The sequence below is a fragment of the Boleophthalmus pectinirostris genome, unplaced genomic scaffold (genome assembly GCF_026225935.1).
Source record: "Boleophthalmus pectinirostris isolate CB_2022bp ecotype Guang Dong unplaced genomic scaffold, ASM2622593v1 HiC_scaffold_8, whole genome shotgun sequence".
Classification (NCBI taxonomy): Eukaryota; Metazoa; Chordata; class Actinopteri; order Gobiiformes; family Gobiidae; genus Boleophthalmus; species Boleophthalmus pectinirostris.
In genome coordinates, this window is record NW_026571515.1 from 9,399,391 (window position 1) to 9,423,970 (window position 24,580).

Genomic DNA, 24,580 nt, shown 5'->3' on the forward strand with positions numbered 1-24,580 from the left:
TTTCAGGTTCAGATAGAATAATTAGGGCTTTATTAATTCTCGGCTAAAGTTTCCAAAAGCAGACATTCAGCGACAGTTGGACAAAAACAGTTTTAGCAGCGGGAAAGAAATTGAGAAGAAATCTGCATCAACTCCACACTCCATGCATTCGGATTCACATTTCCAGATGTTGTTTGGGGTAAAACAAACCAAAAAATCCAAGAAAGTATAGTCACAAACACATAAGTCAAGGCAGAAATGTGTTCAAGATATAACATGACAATTTATTCTGAATTTAATAACTTATTTCAAAAAAATTAGGGGTTTATTTGGGCATTTAAATTCACTGCTTTTCCCTCTGTTGCTGTGGTAAAGTTAATAAAAACAGAAGAAAAAATGTAATTCCAGTTACATGAAAAACAACAAAAGTTTTAAAGAAAACAGACATAACTATTGAAACCTGCTCCTAACTGTTTTAAAAGCATCAACCCAAACAAAAAGATAAAACCAAATGCCACTCAGGATTTAAATATTGCACCCAAATATCATAAGGATTCTCCAAACATTTTACCAGCTTTGTATTTTGTTATGTTTTCTTATTTTCTGTTCTGGATGTTTTGTGGAAGGAGAGGGAAGTGAGTAGAAGCTTGGTGTTATGGAGATCTAGCAGTGCGAAAATAAAAAAAGTATTTGTTAATGGTTTGAGTGAGTCCTGGTTTTAATTCAGTAATTTTGGGCCACTTGTTTTTGGAGAGAGGCGGAGAGAGAGAGAGGAGTGGCGTTAGGGCACAGAGCTCAACACATCCTGTAGGAACGAGTCCGGGTCTGGGATTTCAGACAGCAGACCTGAAAAACATACACATGATTTACATTATTTATTGCGTAAAGAAACGTGAACATAAAGAGCTTAAAATTCAAAGTACACAAAGCAAAAATGCTGTTAAAAAAAAAAAAAAAAGAAAGTAACTCTACAAAGCAAAAAGAGAAATTGTGCACTGTTACAATAAACCATATCACACTGTCTCATACTCACTACAATACAGTTATTTAGAAAATTATTGGGGGGAAAAAAATGCTAAAATAAATTACAAAACATGTGTACAGTCGTCCAATTTTTACCTGGTCCCCGAAGGGTTGACCAGGTTTTGTATTCACCGTGTGTCTCTGTGTGTCTGTCCACCCGCAATAATTCCACCATTTATGGACCGATTGTCACAAAAAAAGCCGCAAAAAAAGTTTGGAGACGATCAGAGGTCATTTGAGGTCACATGGGTCAGTTGAAAGGTCATGCCATTATAAAGGATAGGCAATTTTGGTAAATTGTGAACCATCTGTGGGCTAAAATATTCACCCAATCATCACACAAATTGGCACACACATAACCGGGGTACACTGGATGTTACAGGTTGAATCTGGTCAAAGTCACTTGAAGGTCAAGGTAACCAAGGTCAAATCTGTGTTTATGGTCATAACTCCGTGAAGGATGAAGCTAGAGCGACGGGAGTGGTCTCAAAATTTCAGAAAAATTATTATCTATTTATAATTCTATGCATTTGTATATAGAAAAATATTAATAGTTTTCGATGATAATCACCAATTATAACAGTTTCTTTCTCTTTCAGTGTAGCCGTTAAAATTGTAATTGGAATGAAAATAATTTCCATTTCTTCTTTTTCTGGTGATACACAAGACACTGATCTACAGTCACACAACTAACATATACACAAGTCATGAAAAATTAAATTTTCGTTACACACTAGTAAACACAGACATTCTCATGTGTGACCAATTTCACACAAATGTTCATGGGCCTGTACAGATACACACATTGCATTGTGGATATAACGATCATGTAATATGGGCTGGACTCCTCATAAGCTGCTTCTGTGGTGATGAACTGACCCCACCAATGCCTCATGGGGGACCAAGTTACTGTCTCTGATTGCACAAGTTTTTCCATGTATTTAAGCAAAATTGTATTATATAAGGAGCTCTTGAGGTCAAAACAAGTCTGTGTAGGTCTTGCAAAGGTTTAAAATAAACTACGTTCAGACTGCAGGGCTTAATGCTCAATTCAGATTTTTTTTGTGAAATCCCATTTTTTTGCGAGGTTGTTCACATTTCCATTTAAATGCGGCTTGTATGTGATCTCCAGTGTGAACTTTAAACGCCCAAAAGTGTCCCGCATGTGCATTGGAGGACACAACGACGTCACATGCAGCCTAAACATGGACGCAGCATCGAGCACCTGGAGACTTTAAAGTTGCTGTCGTACCGGAGCCTGAACATCTATAGGTTATTTGTTTTAAGGAGGAGATTGAGAAGGAGAAGGACGAGGTTTTTGGCCATTGTATTTTGTGGGGCAGTGGCAGCAACGTCCGTAGAAAGAAACGTGGGTACAGAGTCGCAACCAGTCGTATATTCACGTTTTGAATCTATATTCCTGTACTAACCTACGACATCGAAGAACTCTGCCAGGCTCTCTGCGGGCATGAGCTCATCCTGGAAAGCTCGGAGCACCCTCTCAGACGCCTCGTAGATGGGCATGTCGTTGTGGCGCACGTACTCTGCCAGCGAGAAGGACCAGCCGCCCTCCGTGGTACTGGTGGGCACCTTCTGTAAAGCAAACAGAACAGAGAACAGGGGATGAGTTTAGAGGAGGAGGAGAAGAACGGAGGAGGAAAGAGGCTGGAGATTCTGGTGCTCACCCTGAACATGTCATAGACCAGGTCCACCAGCCCCCAGAAGAGAAGCGGGGAGCGGTAAACGGCGTATTCCTTTGGCGCTTTATCTGTGAGTCTGGAAGAAAAACACAAAAACGCCAATTTAAAGGAAATATTTACTGTATTTTCCGAACTATAGGGCACACTTAAAAGCACCTCATATATGAATTTATTCGGGCGTCTTAGTACGACTTTAGTAAACTACAAAGCTGCTCTACTTGCAGTATTAAGGCTACTGTAGTCAGGAGCATCGTGGAGTAATACAAACTGCTACTACTTTTAATATCAAAATGCACCTGTCAAGAGACACGCTCACAACACCGACTTTAAATTCAAGGTTGTTATAAAGTTAAACTGTGAGGTGCATGGGAGCAGTGGATAAGAGAAGGAGAACATACATTCACCAAAACAGACAGATAGAGCGACTTACGCCACGATCTGCCAATGGATCGTGGACGCCCGGGCTAAGGATCAGTATCAACTGTGGTCCGAGATTTCATCAAGACCCGAATCATCACTGAAATGCCAGGGAACAGTAACGACACTGACTCGGATAATGACGAGAGGGATGCGGGCGTGCTGGATGCCGTAATCGCCCAACTGTTTGAACAATTGTGAGTTATTGTGAATATGCTAACAATTTAGCGGTCTCCTAAACATTCCACCATTAGAGATACATGTAGAACACCCCCAGCGTGCAAAAATCCCTGTGCCTCACTTGTTGGTGGTGGCGGTGGAGACCCTGCGTGCATGTGCGGTGAGCAGAAGGCGTCGGAGGAAGTAGAGGCGGGTGGTCCTCCAGCGCTCGGGGGGCTGGATGTGCATGCCCAGGATGGTGTAATAGTGAGGGCCTTCCACCTCATACGAACTCTCCACCCACTTCTCACACGGCTGCTCCTGGAAACTCTGCAGGTTCTTCTCCTCCCGGGAGGTGGCTCTTGTGCTGGAGAGACAGGGCATTGAGTTAAGAGTCAAAATTTAAGATTTTATTGTCATTGTCACAGAAAACAACAAAATTAGGTGTAGAGCATCAAACACTGCATAATTTTGATGTAAAGTGCAATACCAAAATGCAAGAACCTTTTTTTTTTTAAATGTAAGAACTACAGGCCACTTCATCTGTGCAAGGCACCATCTTGAGTTAGCAAAGATAAATATTCTAAATAAATAAAAAAGATAAATCTTTAGGCTTCCATTTTAGAGTTAAATACTCTTGGCCATATAATCGATGCAGCAGCCCATGATTTTCAATATTTCTGCACAGGCCTACTGCCGATGACCTGGGCCTGAGGTCCAATGTTTCATTTCTGTGTATTTTTTCTACTGAAATGAGAAATAAACTGTGATTCTGATAACTGGATGTAAGTACATCTGAGTGTCAGTGTCTCCTTACGTGTTGAGCACGTAGAGCACTGTGTGGATGATGTAGGGGATGAGGTGGATGTTGCTTTCTCTCCCTCCTCCTCCCGTGTCCACGCTGAACGACTGCTCGGTGGCAAAGCGCAGGAACAGCAGCTTCGTGTCGTGGATGTTGAGTTGGTACGTGGGCTCCCTCTGCCCCGTGCACTCCTGCAGATATGTGTTGTGTCTGGAACCAACGTGGAAAGAGATTAGACAAGAGGGAAAAGAATCTGAGTGTTTGAGTGTACACAGTGGCAGTTTCATTTTTATTACACTGTGTAACTTTTCTGTTGGAGGGTCTGCAAACGCTTTTCTCCATGGAGATGTTATTGCTTTGTCTGGAATGCTTTACAATATGGTATTAAAAAACCTTTCTACCCTTATGTATTCCAAACCAGATCAAGTTACAGGTCAGATCTGTGGAGAGGTGACCCCACTCACAGTCAGAATGTTTGTTTTTAGGTATTTTTGAGATATAAAACCACCTGTAATTGAGTAAATGTGAGGAAGAGCTGTTTAATGTCATACTGTGGAACATTTCAGGCAGAGCAATGACATATCCATAGAAACAAGCAGATGACGCACTCCCAACCAAAAAGTTAATGCACCTTTAAAAAAAACAATAGTTACATAAAAGATGATATAACCTCCAGATTATGTTTAGTTTTGATTACCAAGACATCCAGTCCCTCTATCCACTTTAGCCAGTAAAATTTTAGGCAAAGTCCTGATTTATTCTACCAGGATTCAAGCCACAAAGTGTCTGCAGCTTTACTGTTAAAATCTAAGACACTTGTGAATCATAATGGGAAAATTTGCACATTTTAAATAAATAAATAATAATAAATGACTTAATAAACGAAGCAAGCCCGATCACTTCCATGTTAGAGAAATGTAGTGCCCATTGGGAGCTGACATCAAAGCAAACATCACAACAACAAAGAGTCACCACCTTCTATCGAGAGCTTCAGGTCACTACAGCGAGCAGAGGATATTTTTTCATTTGTACTAAAATGACATCACAACTCTGCAGAATCCTATGTGTACTACTGATTAAGAAAATAAAATAGGAAAACAAAGTACTGTATTTTTCGGACTATAAGGCACACCTAAAATCCTTAAATTTTCTCAATTTTCTTCTTGTGCTTACTGACCTCAAACTGATTTACATGGTGGTACACGGTGCTCAGAATGTTTTAATATGACTTTAGTTGAGTCCTCCTCGCAGGAAATAATAAAACAAACTTAAATTACCCACCCAAATTCACATTCATCATACACATTCACCAAGACAGGGAGGCAACATCCGGCAAATTACGCCGCGATCTGCCAATGGATCGTGGATGCCTGGACTAAGGGATCAGCCTCAAGTGTCGTCCGTTTGTTTCACTTAATGTGCCTTATAATTCGGTGCACCTTATAATTTGAAAAAAACAGCAGTGTGCGCGTACTGGTAATGTGGTGTTTTGAAAATACCCAATTAAAGATTAGTCAAATACAACTTCAGGTGAGTAAATGTTTGGAGGAAACAACTATAACATGGAAAAAACTCAAAAAAGTTAATTTTGCATAATAATAATAATATGGTCTGCTTTAAAATTTTAAGTCCTGAACTTTTTATGATCAGACAACACTAGCAAATCTACAAATTGACTAAAAAATAACATCTGGTTTCCATTACCTTGCTAAACACGTAGCGAAGGCTGATTCTGGCACATGCGGCCCCCAAACCGGAAGTAGCCCATTGCACTTGGTACTGGCGTTCTGTAAAGCAGCGCTCTCCCACTCTTCCCGACCTCGCGCCAGTCTGAACCAAAACAAATATCACACATGTAGTTCAATAATTATAAAAACAATGAAACAAATAAAAATGAAATAAAGACATACCTGACAGCAGCTAAATGACAGTCGTAGTGGACAATGTTAAAGTGCGAGACAGTGCTGTAGCCCTGCTGTTTACGAGGCTTGTTCTCAAACTCCTCCAGGTTCACTCTCTTTGTGAAGGTGTAAATACCCAGCACTTTGGTAGGCTGCAAAACAAAGGCACATTTTAACTTCAAATTTCAATCTAAAAGTGCACTGCGCAACGTTTCTGCCGTGTTTTTTTTGGCTTTCTGGGTGTTTCTATTACTCAAATAGGGTTGCATCTCCACAGATCTGACTTGTAATGTAGCATATAGTTGTTTTCCTTGAGACAGAAAGTTTAATTTCTACTGTGGAAGATTCTAGACAAAGCAGTAACATCTCCATCGAGACAAGTAGGTGAGAAAAGGTACGCAATGCACCTTTAATAAAATGTTTTGTTTTGTTCTATAACTTTGAGATCTTTTTACCTGGAACTTGTATCCCTCTCTACAGATGCAGCAGGTCAGGCCCGGCTCCTCTATCAGGTCCTCCATTTGCTTCAACAGCGAAGTTTTGGTAACCACCTGCCCCTTTTCGTTGGTCTGAAAACAAGAGACAAAACAAGAACACAAACTATTTACAAACTGTTAACACGAGAATGCTGGCGGGTAAAAACAACAAAAATATTTTATTGGAAGTGCCTTTCGTTTAGATGGTGACGGTTTTTTTGGGGCTTAAAAATGCAAAAAATCTGAAACCACCCTCCAGAGTGGAAAAGTTGAATACGCTCCGCCATAGTGCAAGACACAAAACTCTGGTCAGATCTGCAGGTCACGTACGCCTTTACGTCACGTACATACAGTACACCGAAACCTGGCATGCATACCCAACTGAATTCCACACACTTTTGCGTCACCGTATGCATGCAGATTTCCTCCTGAAAACACTTGTCTAAACGAGGAATAAAAAGTGAAGACACAATGCCACGTTTGCGTCTTCTCTTCAGACCGTCATCATATAAACGCAGCCCTAAAGGTTAAAATTTAAAATGTACAAACAATGAAACTTTAATGATTTAATGGCTGCTACTTTGTATTGTAAGATAACGACACATAAAGAAACAAAGGCCTGGTTAAAATCAAGTACCACCCTAGAGAATATTTGTCTTTCTGAGCGCTCCAAAACTATGATTAAAAAAAAAAAATACTACACTGGAATAGTTCAAAACAAGTGCACATATATGGCAAAAATACACTGAAAAATAAATAAGTTGAATGAATAAATTAGATTTTTGTGTGTGTATGTGTGTGTTAAATATGTGTTTTTAAGATGCCTTACCTATGTTAAAGGACTTTAATTGCTTGTTTACTTTTTAGTTTTTAATAATAAAAGACAAAGTAGGACAAAAATACAAAAAAAAAAAAACAATAATAAGAAAAAAAAAGTTCTTCTCCCTTCTCTTGTTTGTATAATATAATTAATAACAGTGGAAGAGCGTGTACCGTCATGCCCAGCGTGCCCAGTGCCTTCTGCCTCATTGCCATGGCCATGCGCTTCTTCTCAGCTCTGGTCTCTCTCCGCGCGGCGTCGATCTTCAGGTTCACATCGCTGTGTTCCCTCAGAGCCTCCAGGAGGTTCTCCGCCAGCGTCCCGATGCCCTCGTCACTGGAAACCTGCTCCAGTTTGTGCAGGTTTGTGATGGAGTCTGTCCCTATCAAAACCTGGACAGGAGGCCAGACACAAGCATGGATCAATATTTCTTATTTCTGAAAACATTTAAAAACACATGCAAACATTTCAAATGATTGAATATCGAGTAAATTGTGATTGTAGTAAAAAATAGAGATGGACCAACATATTAGGACGATATTTGTACTTTTCAGTGTATAGGCTATCGGCCTTAATCTCCAGCACAGGCCAATATTTAGCTTTGGTTGACTTACTTCCTAAAGAATATGCATAATACTTCATTTGAACACTTTAGTGCAGGGGTCTCCAACCTGTATCTCTCCACCCCATTTCAAGTAGTTTGCCCGTGAATTTCTGTATCATATATATTGCGCTGAATAACTCAAATTTGATTGCTTAAATGCCTATTGTCTTTCTAAACGTATCATTTTGATGCCTAATTTTGTGCACTGATAACTGGATAATGAGTTATGTTTTATCTAACTATACCTCATCTTCGGCTTACCATGGCTCTTATATTTACAAAGTTTCTGGCAACTGCTAAAACTAGTAGCTCTCTGGCATTTTTGTTTTACAAAAAGTAGCTCACAGAAGGAAAAAGGTTGGAGACGCCGACATTAGTGTGAAGAGATAAATGCACAAGACATGGCTAAACTGGTGTCTTATAGTTATGAATAAAAAAGTGCTGTGAGTCATTTAAATTACATAATTTGGAGAAAATAATACAAATCAGCCCAAACATATCAACCCAAAAATCTGTTTCTCTGGATTCTAAACAATCGGTATCGGCCATGAAAAAACAAACACATCAGTCTCTATTAGAAACAAAGGTGGATGGTAAAATAATATTTTCTTGAATTTTTTTAACATTAGCAGTATCAAAGCACATTTTTAACTTCACTAATCTAACACTAACATAAGTTGTAAGTTTATCCTCTGATCTCCAACAGAACAGACTCGAGGTGCCTAGTATTACATGTGCTGCATCAGAGCGAAATTAAAGACAAACTGTACCTGTGTTGGAGGATGTTGCGTTGCTAAACCACGAAGAAGTCTAAGAATGAAAGGCAGCGCTGGTCGAGAGAGGAACTTTTTCCACACATCTGCATCCAGACTAAAAACACACAAAAATAAAACAGGTTTATTGAGGAGTTAACTACTAAAAAAGCATGTACAAGTATAAAACAGTAAACCTACTTTTTTGCATTGGGGATATGTTTCTTCATGTAGTCCAGAGCGCTCTGAGTGATTCCCTTCTGGAGGATCAGGTCTTTCAGCTGGTGCCCGTTGCTGTTGTTTTTGATTCCTGCAGCGATTTTACAGAAACAGTCTAAAAACACCTTTTCATCCGCACTGTGCTCCTCGTCATACCTGGAAATAAACACAAAATGTAATTAGTTTAGCCAAAATCATGGATAATTTATGTCTTTGTCTGGAGGAGAGAACAAACCCTTTAAAAAATATAAATGGAGGCAGCTGGAGGCGAAAGTGAAGTGGAACATAATGGGATTTCAATGGGAAAACCTGGTTTTATCACAGAATATCACAAAATATTGAAAACACAGGATACAAGGAAATTTGGCAAATGAAAATTTCTTGAATACATGTAAGTGACATCAGAGCCCAGTTTAAACACATTTACAAATGGAAATGATAAAACTTTGACAGGAAAATCCAGATTTTTAGCTCTTATTGGACAAATCCTTACAGAAATGTTATGCCTGCTACAGTCTGTCACTTCATCTACAGGTATACTTCAGATTTCATCATAAATTATACTTTTTGTGATGCTCAAATACAATTTTAAGGTTCTTCTTAACAGGGAAGCAAATTAAAAACTAATAGGAAATTCATAAGTGTTAATTCTTTTTTGTTATAATGTTATGTTCAGTTTATTTGTCATTTGTAGTATAAAAAAAACACATTGGAAAAAGGGTGCGAGATCTGTTAATGAGTTAATTACTGAGAATATTAGGGATGTAATGATATCCAAATCTCACGGTACAATATTTTCATGATATACATCTCACGGTAGGGTATTTACTGAGATAATTTGTGGAGGATAACAAAATTGTGAATATGCTATGCCTTGACAGAACTAATTCAAAGAGCTAAGATTTAAAAATGCTTATAACTGCTATTTCTTCACATCATTTGCATTAAAACGAAGCAAAGGATCATGGTCGATGTAGTTCCCTCTGTTATTTTAGCTATTGCTGTACCATAACAATGAATTTAAAAGAAACTTGTGATTCGATATATTGTGATGGTCCATATTATTGAGAGACTTTTAACAATATCACGATATTTTTGTTACTGTTATACCCCTAGAAAATATATTATGTTTGCTTCACTTTGCCTTAAGTTGCCTCCTTTCCATAATTTTGAACATTCTGACGACACAGCATTTTAAAGGATCTATAAAAGTCTCTACGAATGCGTACTTGTCAAAACTGCAGCATGGTTTGAAGCGCTCCACCAGGATCCTCATCTTCTCCAGCTCTCCGAAGGACAGGTAGGGGATGATTCTCAGGAGGCCTTGTAAAACACTGGGGTTGGAGCGGACGAAGGGCGTGTTGATCTGATCTAACAACATCACCAGCTGATCTTTGTCCCCAGCCAGCAGCAGGTTTCCCTAAAACAAGGACAAAAAGGAGCGTAAATTCAACCGGGGAAGTCTAACTCCGCTCTCGTTTACCTCACCACCTCTCCAGCACCTCCTCATTGACCCCTTCACTCCCCTCATCCTTCTTTTCACTCCCCCCATTGTTTCATTGCCCACTTCACTCTCCTCACGCTCTCATCATCCCCTCCTCATCGTCGAATTCACTCTCCTCACCCTCTCATCATCCTCTCATCGTCCCCTTTTCTCTCCTACCCTCTCACCGTCCTTCTTTCTCCTCATCCTCTCATCATCCCGTTCTCTCTCCTCATCCTCTAATCCCTCTCCTTCAGTCTCCTCATTGTCTCATCGTCCTTCTTTCTCCTCATCCTCTTATTGTCCCGTTCTCTCTTTTCATCCTCTAATACCTCTCGTCGTATTTCCTCATCCTCTTATCCCTCTCCTTCAGTCTCCTCATTCTCTCATCGTCCTTCTTTCTCATCGTCTCATCGTCCCCTTCGCTCAACTCATCTCATCATCCCCTACTCTCTTCTCATCCTCTCACTGTCCCCTTCTCTTTCCTCATCCTCTCATCGTCTCCTTCGCTAGTCATCCTCTCATCGTCCTCTTTTCTCTCCTCATCCTTATTGTCTCCTTCACTACAGTCATCCTCTCATTGTCTCCTTCACTACAGTCCTCCTCTCATCGTCTCCTTCACTACAGTCATCCTCTCGTCGTCTCCTTTGCTACAGTCATCCTCTCTTTGTGTCTGAGTCTCTCCAGGTTTAAACATACAATAACAAAGATGTGTTGACAGTTGTGTAAATAATTTTATAGCCGTTTCAAAATGATCTTCACAGTTGTCCGTACCTTATCTTCTGAAATCTCTGCATTGGCTTCGTCCAGAATGATCTCCATGATGCTCAGGACCTGTTCAGCTATGGATGCTCCTCCGCTGTCTTTACTCTCCTGCTCAGCCACCAACGCCTGGAATAAACAAGATCAACAAATTCTAGCATATACTTTTATTATAAACACATTTTCTTATATTGAGAAAGTTTCACGCACCAGGTTGAGAGTCCCTAACATGACGTTGAGTGTGTTCATTTCTGGTTTGACAAGCTGCTGCCGGTTGATCTTCACCTTTACACAGTAACTAAACAACTTCAACAGGACCTGCAAATACAAAAAACAGTAACAGCTTTTATTAGTTATTTATTTATTGCTCATTGGCATCAATTTAAAAGAGAACAACAACAAAAAATCTGACAATTAACAAAAATACATGTTCCAACCATGTGCCTTGTCATTGCATGAAAAACAAGGAACAGGAAGAAGTTAAATCTTATAAACCCTGCTCCTTTCACAGATTAAAAAAATAAATAAAATAGTGCTGTCAAAAATATCATGTTATTAACAAGTTAACACAAAACTATTTTAACAGTGGAATTTTTTTAAATTGCGAACTAGTTTTTTCATAAGTCATGGATACTGCTGTAACATTAGAACAACTACAGGATCTGGCTGTAAACAGGAAGCAAAACAATTTGTATGAAACTGAGAAGCCCTGTGAGGTGCGCTGATGTTATTCATACGATGAAAACACAAAATAAAGTCCGCTCCAAAACATACGGCAAATCCATGCTGACCTTCGATAATGACTGTGACAGAGGCATAAGTTTTGCAGGCTCTCCTGTTCTTGGTGCTCCGAGCTGTTGTTATATCCATAAACTCACAGAGGAGCGCGTATCACCACAGGACTCATATCAATCTCACTGTTTAATAGATATTTCTGCCACTTATTTTCTCAGCCAATGCATTAGCTCTACAGCGCCACATATGATAACATCATCGCCCTTAGTACAGCAGTGGTGGGGTGACAAACACTGTCGCAAACACAGGTGCAATTAAAAAAAAATAAAATAAAATGCACAAAGCCTATCCACTTTTCTATGTTGATAAGAGTATTAAAATATTTATTCAAGGAGAAAAAATGTGCGATTAATCGTGAGTTAACTATGACATTCATGAGATTAATCACGATTAAATATTTTAATCGACTGACAGCACTACAAAAAAAACCATTTCTTTAATAATTGTTCTCCACACCAACCCAACCAAGACACCAATGAGCCATATGCATGTTACAGTATTGTCTTGTGGTTTTCCTTAGACACATAATGTAGTCCTTGTACATTTTTTTAAATTTAAAAACCCTAGTACAACTTTTAAAATCATGATTTAGCAAGTTCCACAGCTTGATAACCCATTCCATATAGATGAAAAGAAAAAAAGAAAATAAAAGTGAACCATTGTGCTGTAATATAAACCTGTGTGTAGACTTACAGTGAGCAGATGTCTCCCTTGTTTGAAGTCCTTGATTCCTGACAGTCTGTTGAGCATACACTCGAGTCCTCCACACTGAGCCATCACTCCAGCCATTTTGTACACCTCCTCATCGTCCTCTTCCTCATCTAGAAAGAAAACAGTCTCATTTAATTTAAATATTGTTAATAACGTGAAATAAAGTGGTAAAAACCCTTGGTGTGTGAATCACAAATGTGCATTTCCCAAACAAACCTGTGGTGGAGTCCAATGATTCAATGAACTCCTCTGTAGCATCTCCCAGTAAACCTCTCATCCTGTAGATTATTCTCATGGGCTCACCCTAAAGAAAGAAAATATGACAACCATTGAACATTTAAATTTAGGATTTAATTAAAATCACAAAGTTTGAGAAGCACGTACCTCATTTGTAGGGCACCACACTTTCTTGTAAACTTCAGCCACTGACAGATCCAAACTGATGATTTTGTTGTTCACCAAAAGCTGAAAAAACATTTAACAATTTGAGTTTCACACAGCGTTCGGCTCCAGGCAAATGAAGCTCATGATGAATTATAGGAGCGAATTTGGAGCCATTTTGAGATTAGAAATGGGAGTCAACTGGAACAGTATCAATGGAGCCGGAAGAGCCCCCATGCTCATTTCCTTTTTGGTTAGCTGTGTCCATTTATACATACAAATAGCACAATTCAGAATGGTTGCCACACCTCCATGCCGCTGTCGTCCTCCAGCAGAGCCACCAGGTCACAGTCCTGACAGATCTTATTCTTGATGTCCCTCATGAGAGGGCCGATCCCGGGCTCGTTGCTGCTGTAGGGATTCCCAGGCATCCGGCCCTGAAGGAAATCCTCCTGCTGCGGGTCTTTCTCCAGAGTCACAAAGAACTCCGTCACCTCGTTCTCCTCCTGGAAATGAGAGAGGGCATGAGGTGAGAGGTTTATATTGTAATACATACAAATAAAAGAAAGTCAAATGAAAGAAAGAAATTGAAAAAAAAATAAAAATTATGTACAGTATGTATGCATCCATCTATAGCAAAATAAAGCTCTCCAATATGAGGCAAATGTAGTCCATAAAATACAATATTACAATAACCAATATTCCCATTAATACAGAAGACTATAGTGCCGACCATGGTCTAAAATTGGCCCCCAATTTTTTTTAATAATCTGGACTATACATTGGCAGAGCAAAATTAAACACTGTTGCTCGTTACATTGTCATAAAGTTATAAAAGTAAAAAAAGACTGCTTAAAAATTAAATATAAACAGTAAGTGACACTTATACTCCAAAAAAACCCTGAAATTATTCAAATAAAATAACTTCTGCCACCATAGACTTAACAAAATCTATGGGAAACACTAGTATACAATGAAATATATTTTTTTAAAGTGTTATTTTTAGAGAAACTTACAGGGTAGATAATGCTGCAGAGCCTTTCAAATATAAACACCGGGGTCCTGTAGTCGTCCAGATTGTACCTCTTGGCTGTTTCAATGCACACCGCCATGAACGCTTTGGTCTCCGACTCTGTACCTGGAAATATGACGGGAAAAAAGCACTTTAGCTCCATATCTACCATTGATTTAGGCCATTTTAAAAACCTAATAAAGTCTAACATATACAAAGTCCAAAATATGTGCTGTAAACAAACCTGTGGTCATGTCTTCGAGCATCTCCAGCAGCATGTCCTGAGTCTCGTCGATCAGTTTGGTCCTTTGCACCACCAGTTTCCTCAGACACAGGTATCCGTTGAGCACCGTGCCCACCAGCCGGCTTTTAAAGTGACGCTTTATGGACTCCACCTCCACAAAAGAGGAGAGCAAGCCTGCAATACAACAGAGCAAGACAGGAGAGTCAATATGGTGGGGTTTTAAGATTTCAATTTGAGAAAAGTGATAAACAGAAATGTACCAGTGAGGCTTTTGAGTGCATAGCCTTGCTGCAGGTCTGTGCTCAAAGTGGCCTCTTCCAGGGCCAGAAGATTTGCAATTTCCTAAAAAGTAAGAAAGGCATATTTTCAGTACAGGAAGGACACGTTAGACATTTGAATGTTAACGGTCCTATATTACGCAAAACGGACTCTTGTGAGATTTTAGCCACGATAGAATGCCGTTACCTCATCAAAACCATACCTGGTTGAGTAACTTTATTATTACCATATTTTTTGGACTATAAGTCGCACCTTTTTTCATGGCTTGGGTAGTCCTGTGACTTATACTCCGGTATGACTTATATATTAAAATTTTCACACTGACAGCCGCAAGAGGGCACTCTAGGCTTGTGTGTCAGTATCTGCTACTATTATTACTGCTGTACCACTGTCACTTCACCCTACTGCACATGTCTCCTGCAGAAAGACAACTGAGAAGACTGAACACAAACGCCCCCAAAAAGAAAATCATATTTTGCAGATTACAAGCTGCAGGTAGCGAAAAAAAAGTTTGGAGTGAGCGAGAAACTTGTGACAACTGGGAGGGTGCATCAATGCAAGTTTCCTGGAAGTCACTGGATGGATCGACAAAGCCTGGACTTCAGTGACACCGAAATCATCCTGTCGGGATTCAGTAAAGCCGGAATAATTCTAACTGGAACTGATGCAAAGTCTGACGTCAGCTACGGAGAAGAGGAAGTGGCGTTCTGTTTACCTCTGGAGGTCGCGGAGGATGAAGAATTCAATGGATTTAGTGATTTGGAGTGAGATGGAGAGTTTGTTAAACTTGTTCAGTTCTGTTGCTTATACTATAGTTATCTGAAAAACTGTTCATATGTGACGTTAACAGTCTGTTGTTCTCTGTTCTATTGTTTTTACTATAACTTGCCTTTCAAGATGAAATGTCGGTTCCTGGTCTCTGATTTTATAAAATAAATTTCCCTCCAAAAGTGTGACTTGTATGTTTTTTTCTTCTACACATTTTCTAGCTGGTACTTCAGAGTGACTTCTAGTCTAGAAAATATTGTAGTCTGTTTACAGCTCAAAATGCTCTGTTCCACCTTGTGATGTCATGCAACAGTAATTTTCAAGTTAAGTTCTACCTTTCACCTTTAGTTATGCAGAGATTGGCAATTCAAAACCTGAAAGTACAAGGTGGAACAGAGTGTTTTTTTTTTAGAGGAACTAACTAACCTAAATATTCAGTTTGTGTGTATGTTTGTGATGAGGAAACATCGATCAGAAAACACAATATGGGCACTTTAAGCTAGAGGTCCAGTTGCAGTTACCTTGGTGATGAGGTTGCCGATGTAGGGCAGGACTCCCCGAGCGGCCAGGTAAACTTTCCAGTGAGTGGGTTTGATGAGCTTCTGATACAGGCCTAGATACTCCACTGCACATTCTCCAGCTACACTCAGCTCATCCAGATAACTACAGGGACACACAAGCATTCAAACATTATACACCGCAGTACACTTGGACTTACACAAACTTTAACGAGCTAAGGGAAATTATTTGGACACAGTAGCTCACACAACACAACATATTATAAAATACACGGAGTATGAAGTTCAATAGTGCCCGCTCGCTCAGGTTCTGGACGTAAATATTCCATTCATTTTGAAATATAGGAACCAGGGGGTGGAAAGTCACTGTCGAGTTCTTTACTAAACTCATGTACAATACTACAATATTAATCCTCTTTGTGTGTACCTGGTGAGAAGGTCTAGGACTTGTTGTTTGCGACTGGGGATGGTGGTCAGGGCTTCTACGATGGTGCAGGCGGCTTGTCTCGCTGCTTGAGTGGCCGGAGTAAACAGAACCTAAAACAACATTGGTGAAGATGATTTAATATTGTTCCTAGACTTTTTTACGGGCTACACAGACATTACATTATTTACAATAAATTAACAAATGTCTAGATCATATCGTGATGTAGTCCGTAGTGCTACATGTCCGTACACTGTTGTGCTTTGTGTGTAAATACAGCACGGATGTTCAGAGCACAATTGTTCCTATTATATCTGACATATTAATTACAAATTCTGCTCTAAAGGTGACGTATTGATGCGCTCTACAGCTGTTGGCACATTTTCTGAGTTAACCTCATCGATTACACTACTACTGTTAAAAAAAAAAGGAATAGTAATAATAGTCCTCTGTATTCACCTGTCGAAGCCAGTTGTTGTGGCTGAGTTTGAGCAGTCGTGGGAACAGACCATCTCCTTTTCTGGATCTCATGAACTGCTTCCATTTCCAGGCGTATTTCTCCAGCAGGTACTGCCTCCTCAACTCTGCTTTATTCTGTGGTTTGGGCGTGTTCTCTTGACCTGTAGACAATAAATTATAAAGTTAAAAAGGTGATGCAACCAATTTTTACGGTCTTAAAAACATAAAACCATTTTATTTTAAAACCATTTGCAGCTGTTCAAATGTATTCCTCACTTTCCTAACACATTTCTAGTATCCTGATTATTCACAGTGATGAATTTAAGAACTTTTCACAACTTTGCAAAGAATGTTCTGCACGGTGGCAACAACAACGCACCAGTATTACTTCTTGGTTCTGGAATGATAAAAACGCTTGATAATTAGATGTAGACCCTAACAACCATTTTACAGTAAATCTGTACTTGGGCAAAACAAATTTTACTTTATTACATGAAAAAAGGGGAACAGTCACTTTAAAGGCCCATATTGCTATTGCTATTTTCTGATCTATGTTATAATGTGATTTCCTCATCACAAGGGCTGATGGTGCTCACATCTTGCTGGGAGACATTTCTTCCAGGCCTCGTACGAAGCTTTGGGGTCCTTCTTGAGCCAGAGTTGAGCCTGGGCATGGATCTCATTACTGTACGGTCTGATGGTGGTGAGGGACTCTACAGCAGCATCCTAAGAAGAAAAAAGTGATCATTTTAATGCTATTGTTGAGAAGATTGTGACGATTGTGATATGCAAGTTATTGGAGTTTCTTTGTACCTTGTTCTTCTTGCTGGTTGGTGCGGGAGGCTTGATGAGTTTCTGGAGAATCCTCAAACACATTAAAGTGATGTTCTCCACCACAACAGGAGTCTTTATGTTCACTGACATCAGGAACAGGCTCAGAGCTGGAACAGAAAAAGAGGATGAAGTTAATACTGGTTGCACAAACTTTTTATGTAAACTGTATTCAATAAAGGGACTTTGTTGGACTTACCACAGCGCAGACGCAGCTCCCAACATCCTCCCTCTTTGGAGATTGAATCTGTCAGCAGTAGCATCTCGTACTGAAGATTACTAACCTGTAACAAAAAAAGGCAAAATGTCAATAAGGAGTATCCAAATTATGATTGCGCAAATTTGACTGCAATTGGTACCATATTAGAGCTTCATAACAGGTTGTTTTTTGTTTTGTTTGTGTACTTTTTTGTGTTTATTTTTATTTATTTTAATGGGGGGATCATGAAAACCAAAATAAATGCATTACTGAAGAACTTACCAGATCAGGATTGGCCCAGTGACCTTTGAGGGCTGCGGACACTTTGGCGATGATCAGGTCGTTCATCTGTTGAGTGGCTTCTGGGTGATCTCTGAAAACACAAATATCAGGAAGTGAAGCTACTGGGAAAAAACAGAGGTCCAAATAGGGATCAATAAAACACCGGAATTCCTGAAAAGATGATAAAGACAGGGATGCCAGTTGTATATTTTGTTCTGAATGTTAGGAGAATTTTGAAGAAGAGAGATGTCTTCTGCATTTGAGAGACACAAATTAGTGGCTGTGGTTGATACAAATTAGCATCTCTGATTGGATCTTCTCAAGTTAGAACAGAGGATTGTCACCCTTTATTGTCTGGCTCCAGTTCCTTCTGAATTCGAACAGAATGTAGAAGTGTCTGGCAAGTGATTTGATGCATCCAACCTACTATAATAGACCTTTTTCATGGCCATAAGTGTCCCGCTTTAGGTTTATGGAACTTCTAGTTAATAGCCTTCTATGGCAAAACGTTTGTGGAAATGTTTGGCATATTCTCCACCAGCTTCATGAATCTGTCCTTCAACCAACAAGGTTCACAAGGGATAAACATTCTACCATGAAGAATTTATCCACAACTATCAAGGTAAGAAAGACGAAAACTTAAAACAGACCACTAGCATTACTAACGTTATGGTATGCTAGAGATGTCTAACATTCGAACTGCAAAAATCTATCTATACTAATATCAACATCATGAAATTTTTTTTAAATTTTAATTGTAGAATCAGTCTGAGTGGACAAGTTACTTATGTTTTATTCATGGCCATAATGTTAGTTTTGCTCAGTAGTTCACTAATGCTAGTCGTCGTTTGCCTTTAAGCTCTTGTCTTTCTAGTTGTAGATAAATTCTTCATGGTTGAATGTTTATCCTTTGAGGACTTTGTTGTTGAAGATTTGGTGATGGGGTAGATTTATGAAGTTGGTGGAGAATACACAAGACATTTACGCAAACATTTTGCCATAGAAAACCATGAACATGAAGTTCTGCAGACCTAAAGTGGGGCACTTCTGGCCGTTGTGAAAAAGGTATATACCAACTGACCTTTTCAATACCTTCAGTAAATTCAATTTTTTTTATTCTGTCTGATTGGAAAGTGTAGCATTCAGGTATAAGGCCCTATATTCAACACAGCTACAACCATTTAATTTATAAAACAAAACAATAATAAAACAAAAAACATAACACTTTGAAGGATACGATTCCATTTTTCACAAAGATATGCACAAAACTAACAGTACCTTGTGAGTAGACAGATGAGTTGGCGGACCTCCTCCCTCATGGCTGCAGTCCCTCTCCTCAGATTGTACTCAAACAGTTCTCTGATCAGCCCCTGCAGTACCAGTATCTGCCTGAGGGCGGGGTTAGTGGCCAGGGCCCTGAGCAGAGTGATGCAGTGCCCAGTGACTGCAGAAGCACATCCGTAGCATTTGGTGGAGGAGGTGTGGCCACAGCCGAGCACAGAGAGGGCACGGTACTGAGACGCAGTGAACGTGGGCTGGTGACTGCTGCTGTTACGGGAGGATTTGGTGGCTGCTTCTCGCTGCTGAAGATCGTACTCCAATAATTCTTTACGAGACGCAAGGACTTTCTGTAAATGCAACAAAATGTAAAATACATTTGTTTTGGTAAAGACAACTGAAACAAGGCTTTTGCTATTTTTGCCACTTCATTTATTAGTAGAGTTTAATTTATTTGAATTTAGTTGATTTATTTTCTGCTCTTTGTGATTATATCGTAATGTGTGAGCTACAATGTCCAAGTAATTTCCCTTGTGGCTCAATAAAGTTTGTCTAAGTACACAATATGACATTCATCAAAGAAAATTTATTAAAATTCGATAATAATAAAAAGTAATAGTCATAATAATTTTGAATTGAAATGAAATAGTTAAGTAGGGTTGCTTGATTATGAATATCACAATTACGGATCATTACATAATTTGCAACGATTATGTACTGCCAAAATCCTGTCCTTATCATTCAGAACTGAGAAATTGTTTGTTTATTTTACCTTTTTTTTTTTTTAAACCGTTTGGCCCTTGGGTTGAATCTTACCTGTATAATCTTCGAGAGTTCATCGAATGAGGTTTTGCAGTCTCCGCTGTACTCCTGGGCGAGCTGTTGGATGTAGCGGTTGACGTTTGCCGAAGACGTACCCAGACCTGCAGCAGCTCCTGTGTCATCCTGGGAAATACAAGGAGAATATAGTGCTTAGAAATAAGAGATTTTATACATATACATATATAAATGTTGTTTTTGGTGTTTCAACACACCTGTGGTTTCTCTGGTGCAGCCTCATTGACCTTGGATAGCAGGCTCTCCAGCTGAGGTCTGTGGCCCATGAGCTGGTGGTAAACTCTGTCTGCTTTGTCCAAAAGAGTGTTGATGTTTGTCACGGCCTGGAGAGGAAATAAACAGAAAAGATTATTTAAACTGAAAAGGTACATCAAAAGGTACACGGAAGACACTTTTGTATGTATAGTGCCAAGTATTTACTCAAAATTTTAACTGCCCCAATAAATATTCTTTATGTTTTCCATGTTTGAACCCAATAACCATGATTTACCTTCTTCCTGTCCTCTTCGTTCTCAATGGGGTCCACAGCGCAGCAGGGTTTGGCATAGAGCATGAAGTCAAACCGAGCATATTTACAGAAACCACAAGCGTTGCACAGGAACGGGTCTTTCTCATCGTAGTTGATTGATCTAAAAACAACAACAACAGTTATTAGATTACTGCAATACTTCCTCATTATAACCACACAGTATTAAAGGGCCTATATTACGCTATTTTCTAATGTTGTTTCCTGGAGTTGTGTTTTGTTTCATTCACACATGTTTAACACACAAACCACTTGTGATGTCATGTGGTGATACAGAAAGTGCTCTGGGGTTGGGCGGTATCCAAATGTTGATACCGTTAAATCTTCTCAGCATTTTACTGGGGTATACAGTATTACCTTGACTAATTAATAATTTTACTTGCACCTATACCATTCAGAAACAGAATAGCAAGCATTGTATTTGCCTAAAAATATTGAAAAGTATCAACAAAATGTGTACATCATTAACAACTTTTATTAACATTTTTAAAGTGCAAATGTAACAGCTGTAAAATGCTGCCAAATTGCAGAAGTACTAGTATATATTTATTTTTTGAGACCATCTCGCTTGCAGCCGGACTTGCCCTCTTGTCTTGGTCTCCCTTATGAGCATCATGTGACAATGAAATGAAGCTAATCGAACATCATCTCCCCACACACACTATTAGTTTTAAATCGTGATAGTATTAAATTGAAAATACAACCACACATTCATTTGTGCTGAGCAAACAAATTTAGGTATCAATAAATTATTATATTAGGTCCTTATGTGCAGCAGATTTTTTTTAACGACTAATGAAACTGATACCGTTGCTACTTTTTGATACCTCAGGATACTGCAATACTGTATTACTGCCCAACCCTAAAGTGCGCCACTGTGTTTTCAAACTCCACACACCTTCACCTAAAATTATTTGGATAATTTTTGCCAGGGAATTGCCATTTGCTAAAGAACTAAAGGTAGCCGCTTCATGATATCACAAGGTGGAATGGCACATTTTCAGCTTTGGAGATGTAGACAGACTAATAATAAACATTTACAAACGTGTGCATGAAACAAAACACAACTTGTGGTATGTTTTTGAAGAGGTAACATTATAACATGGTCTAAAATTCACAAGAGTCTGTTTTGTGTAATAGAGAACAGTTCCTAACCTGCATTTGTGGCACTGGTAGACATTTTCCCCACAGTTGCCACAGACCCCGGGGTTGGCAGGGACAGAGGCACTACAGCGCGGGCACTGGAGGGTCTCAGTGGACGCCTGGTAGTTCTCGTAGAAATCTGAGAACTCGATCATGAGGTTGGAGGCCACGATGGGCAGGGGCAGGTCGATCTTCACCTCCGTCTGGCCTGGAGTCAGCTGTACTTTCTTAGCTTTGTGCCAACGTGCTGGTCTGAAGATGCAACAAAATAAGTTAAACGATCCATCATAATGAATAGTGTTGCATCTGTATTACAAACTTATTTAGTATCTGTTCTAATCTGAGTATTTTTTACCCATATACTTATATTTTATTGACAAGTCTGCCAATCTAGTGCATGATTTGGCAGATTTCAATACAGATTAACGCATCACAGATATGGCTTACACTTATTCCTGTCAATCCCCTCCCATTATTAATTTTTGTTATATTTCCAAAACCCATAATGCAAAAAAAATCCTCTTCAAATTATGTATTATGGTCCTTGTGAATGAGGTAAAATAAACTCACTTGTTCTTGAGCTCCACGATGGCCTGCACAGTCCTGTTGTTGTAGTACAGGTTGATGGTTCGAACCATTTTGGTGCGTTTGAGGTCCCCGATTTTCACCGTAACTTTGCTGATGGTGTGGCTGCCGATGAGCTTCACCACCTGCTGTGTGGTGGTGTAGCGAGTGTCCACTTTGATGGAGGACAATTTGATATTCTGAAAAGAAAGAAATCATCATTAAACGTGCACTGTAGGGATGTAACGGTATCCAAATCTCACGGTACGACATTTTTACGATATACACCTCACAGTACGGTATTTATTGCAGGACTTTTTCCTCTTAAAATGCCTTGACAAGACCTAAATCAAATAACTAAGATTTAAAAGTGCTTAGAACTGCTGTTTCTTCATGTAGTTTGCAGCAAAACAGAGCAAAGGATCATGGTCGATGTAGTTCCCTCTGTTTTTTTCAGCTATTGCTGTACCATAACAATTAATTTAAGCAAAGAAACGTGTGATTCGATGTATTGTGATGGTCCACAATGGTCCACAATATTAACTGAAAGACTTTTGACGAAACAATATCAAAATATTTTGGTTATTGTTACACCCCTAGTGCACTGTGTAACTTTTTTGGTGGAAGGTCTGCCATAGAGATCAGATTTCTTTGTGTGTAATGTTCCAGCGTATGGCATTAAACTTATTTGGACAAGAGGGTAATGTTACTAGGCCAAGTTGTAGGTCAGATCTTTAGAAAGGAGACAAAGCGCTCAGTCAAAATCCATGTTTTTAATGGAGTTTTTAGATATTAAAACAACTGTAATCAAAAAAATGCAAAACTGATCATTTTAATGCCATACTGTGGGGCACTCCAGGGAAGAAAATAACATATCCATAGAAAATCTTAAGCAGAAAAATGACCCAGTGCACCTTTAAGTACTATTTTAGCAAAAAAGTAAGCTGGCTGCTGTGTTAGTACAAACTGTTTTCCATTTGAGTAACTTACTGAGAAGGGCACTTCAGGATTGTTGCAGACCAGACAAGGGTCACTCTCCAAGTAAAAGCCATCAAACTCCACCAGACCTGACAGTGTGCTAAAGAAAGAAAAAATAACAATGAGTAGACTCTTTCAAAAGAACTGAAAAGTCACATAGTGCATCTTTAACGTAATAGAAACATACTTGTAGATGTTAGAGTTGGGGTGGTTTGTCAGGATGTGGTTCTGCGCCCGTAGAATTTCCACAGCCTTTTGAGAATATTCCTTTAACTAAAAACACAAATACAGGATACAAATATTTACAGGAAGTACAATTAAAAGCAAATGTGAAAAGCTGGAGACAGAACCAACCTTCTTCTCAGTCTGAGGAGTCTTGAGAGAGAAATATCCGAGCAGATCGACAAATTGAGCTGCTTTACGGCCGTAGGCAGGAAGCTCAGGCCAAATCGCCCACGTCAGCTCAAGCAGTAACTCTTGTTGGGATTTACTTGAGTTCCTAAAGAAAAACAATTGTTTTTATTTCTGAAGTTTTTAAAGGGGTCTATATTAGGCTATTTTCTAATCTATGTTATAATGTTGTTTCCTCATTACAAACAGACCTGGAGTTGTGTTTTGTTTCATTCATACTTAGCCTGAATATGCAGGATTTGTGAGTTAAGTTGTTCTCTTAAACAAAAAGCACTGTTCCACCTTGTGATGTGCTCCACTGTGTTTTTATACTCCCTACACCTTCACTAGAATGATCTGGATGATTTCAGCCCTGAAATTGCCAATCTCTACTGAACTAAAGGTAAAAGGTAATGGTAAACTCAAAAACTACCACTACATGACATCACAACGTGGAGGAGAGCATACCGAGCTTTGGAGATGTAGCTAGACTAATAATAAAGTGTAACTCAAACATGTGTGAATGAGACAAAAAACACCAGGTATGTTTCTAATGAAGTAACAACATTATAACATGGCTTAAACCTCACAAGAGTCAATTTAGTGTAATATAGGACCTTTAAAGTAGACAGTGAGTAACAGTAACAGTGGTTGGCCAGGTTTTCTTAGAATCTTATTAGTTGTTTACCTGTAGATGTGCAGCGCCAGACAGTGGGCCTGCCAGCGAACAGCCGATGAGTTGGACTCCAGGAGGAAGCAGCGCAAGAACTGGATCAGAGTCTCTTTATCTGCAAACTTGTTGAGCTGACTGACGAGAGCCATGCACAGCTGGTCCTCCTGGCTTCCCCCTCCCTCACCTGGAAA

At 39.3% G+C, this 24,580-nt stretch overlaps 1 protein-coding gene across 1 annotated transcript in view; it reads right to left on the reverse strand.

Moving 5' to 3' along the window:
• The window catches only part of ubr4 (ubiquitin protein ligase E3 component n-recognin 4), a 67,884-nt gene continuing 43,304 nt past the window's right edge, over positions 1–24,580 (reverse strand). The window contains 38 exon segments of the mRNA XM_055166171.1: positions 1–825; positions 2,433–2,595; positions 2,688–2,778; positions 3,421–3,645; positions 4,096–4,290; positions 5,785–5,910; positions 5,991–6,133; positions 6,437–6,550; positions 7,451–7,669; positions 8,652–8,751; positions 8,835–9,008; positions 10,082–10,272; positions 11,110–11,226; positions 11,308–11,415; positions 12,586–12,713; positions 12,820–12,907; positions 12,988–13,068; positions 13,293–13,490; positions 14,001–14,122; positions 14,241–14,414; positions 14,501–14,582; positions 15,809–15,950; positions 16,233–16,342; positions 16,689–16,849; positions 17,285–17,414; positions 17,502–17,629; positions 17,719–17,803; positions 18,001–18,091; positions 19,279–19,628; positions 20,095–20,223; positions 20,313–20,438; positions 20,606–20,744; positions 21,797–22,036; positions 22,355–22,548; positions 23,339–23,426; positions 23,514–23,599; positions 23,681–23,825; positions 24,405–24,573. Of these exon segments, the coding sequence (XP_055022146.1) occupies positions 761–825; positions 2,433–2,595; positions 2,688–2,778; positions 3,421–3,645; positions 4,096–4,290; positions 5,785–5,910; positions 5,991–6,133; positions 6,437–6,550; positions 7,451–7,669; positions 8,652–8,751; positions 8,835–9,008; positions 10,082–10,272; positions 11,110–11,226; positions 11,308–11,415; positions 12,586–12,713; positions 12,820–12,907; positions 12,988–13,068; positions 13,293–13,490; positions 14,001–14,122; positions 14,241–14,414; positions 14,501–14,582; positions 15,809–15,950; positions 16,233–16,342; positions 16,689–16,849; positions 17,285–17,414; positions 17,502–17,629; positions 17,719–17,803; positions 18,001–18,091; positions 19,279–19,628; positions 20,095–20,223; positions 20,313–20,438; positions 20,606–20,744; positions 21,797–22,036; positions 22,355–22,548; positions 23,339–23,426; positions 23,514–23,599; positions 23,681–23,825; positions 24,405–24,573 (5,417 nt within the window). The 3' untranslated portion in view covers positions 1–760.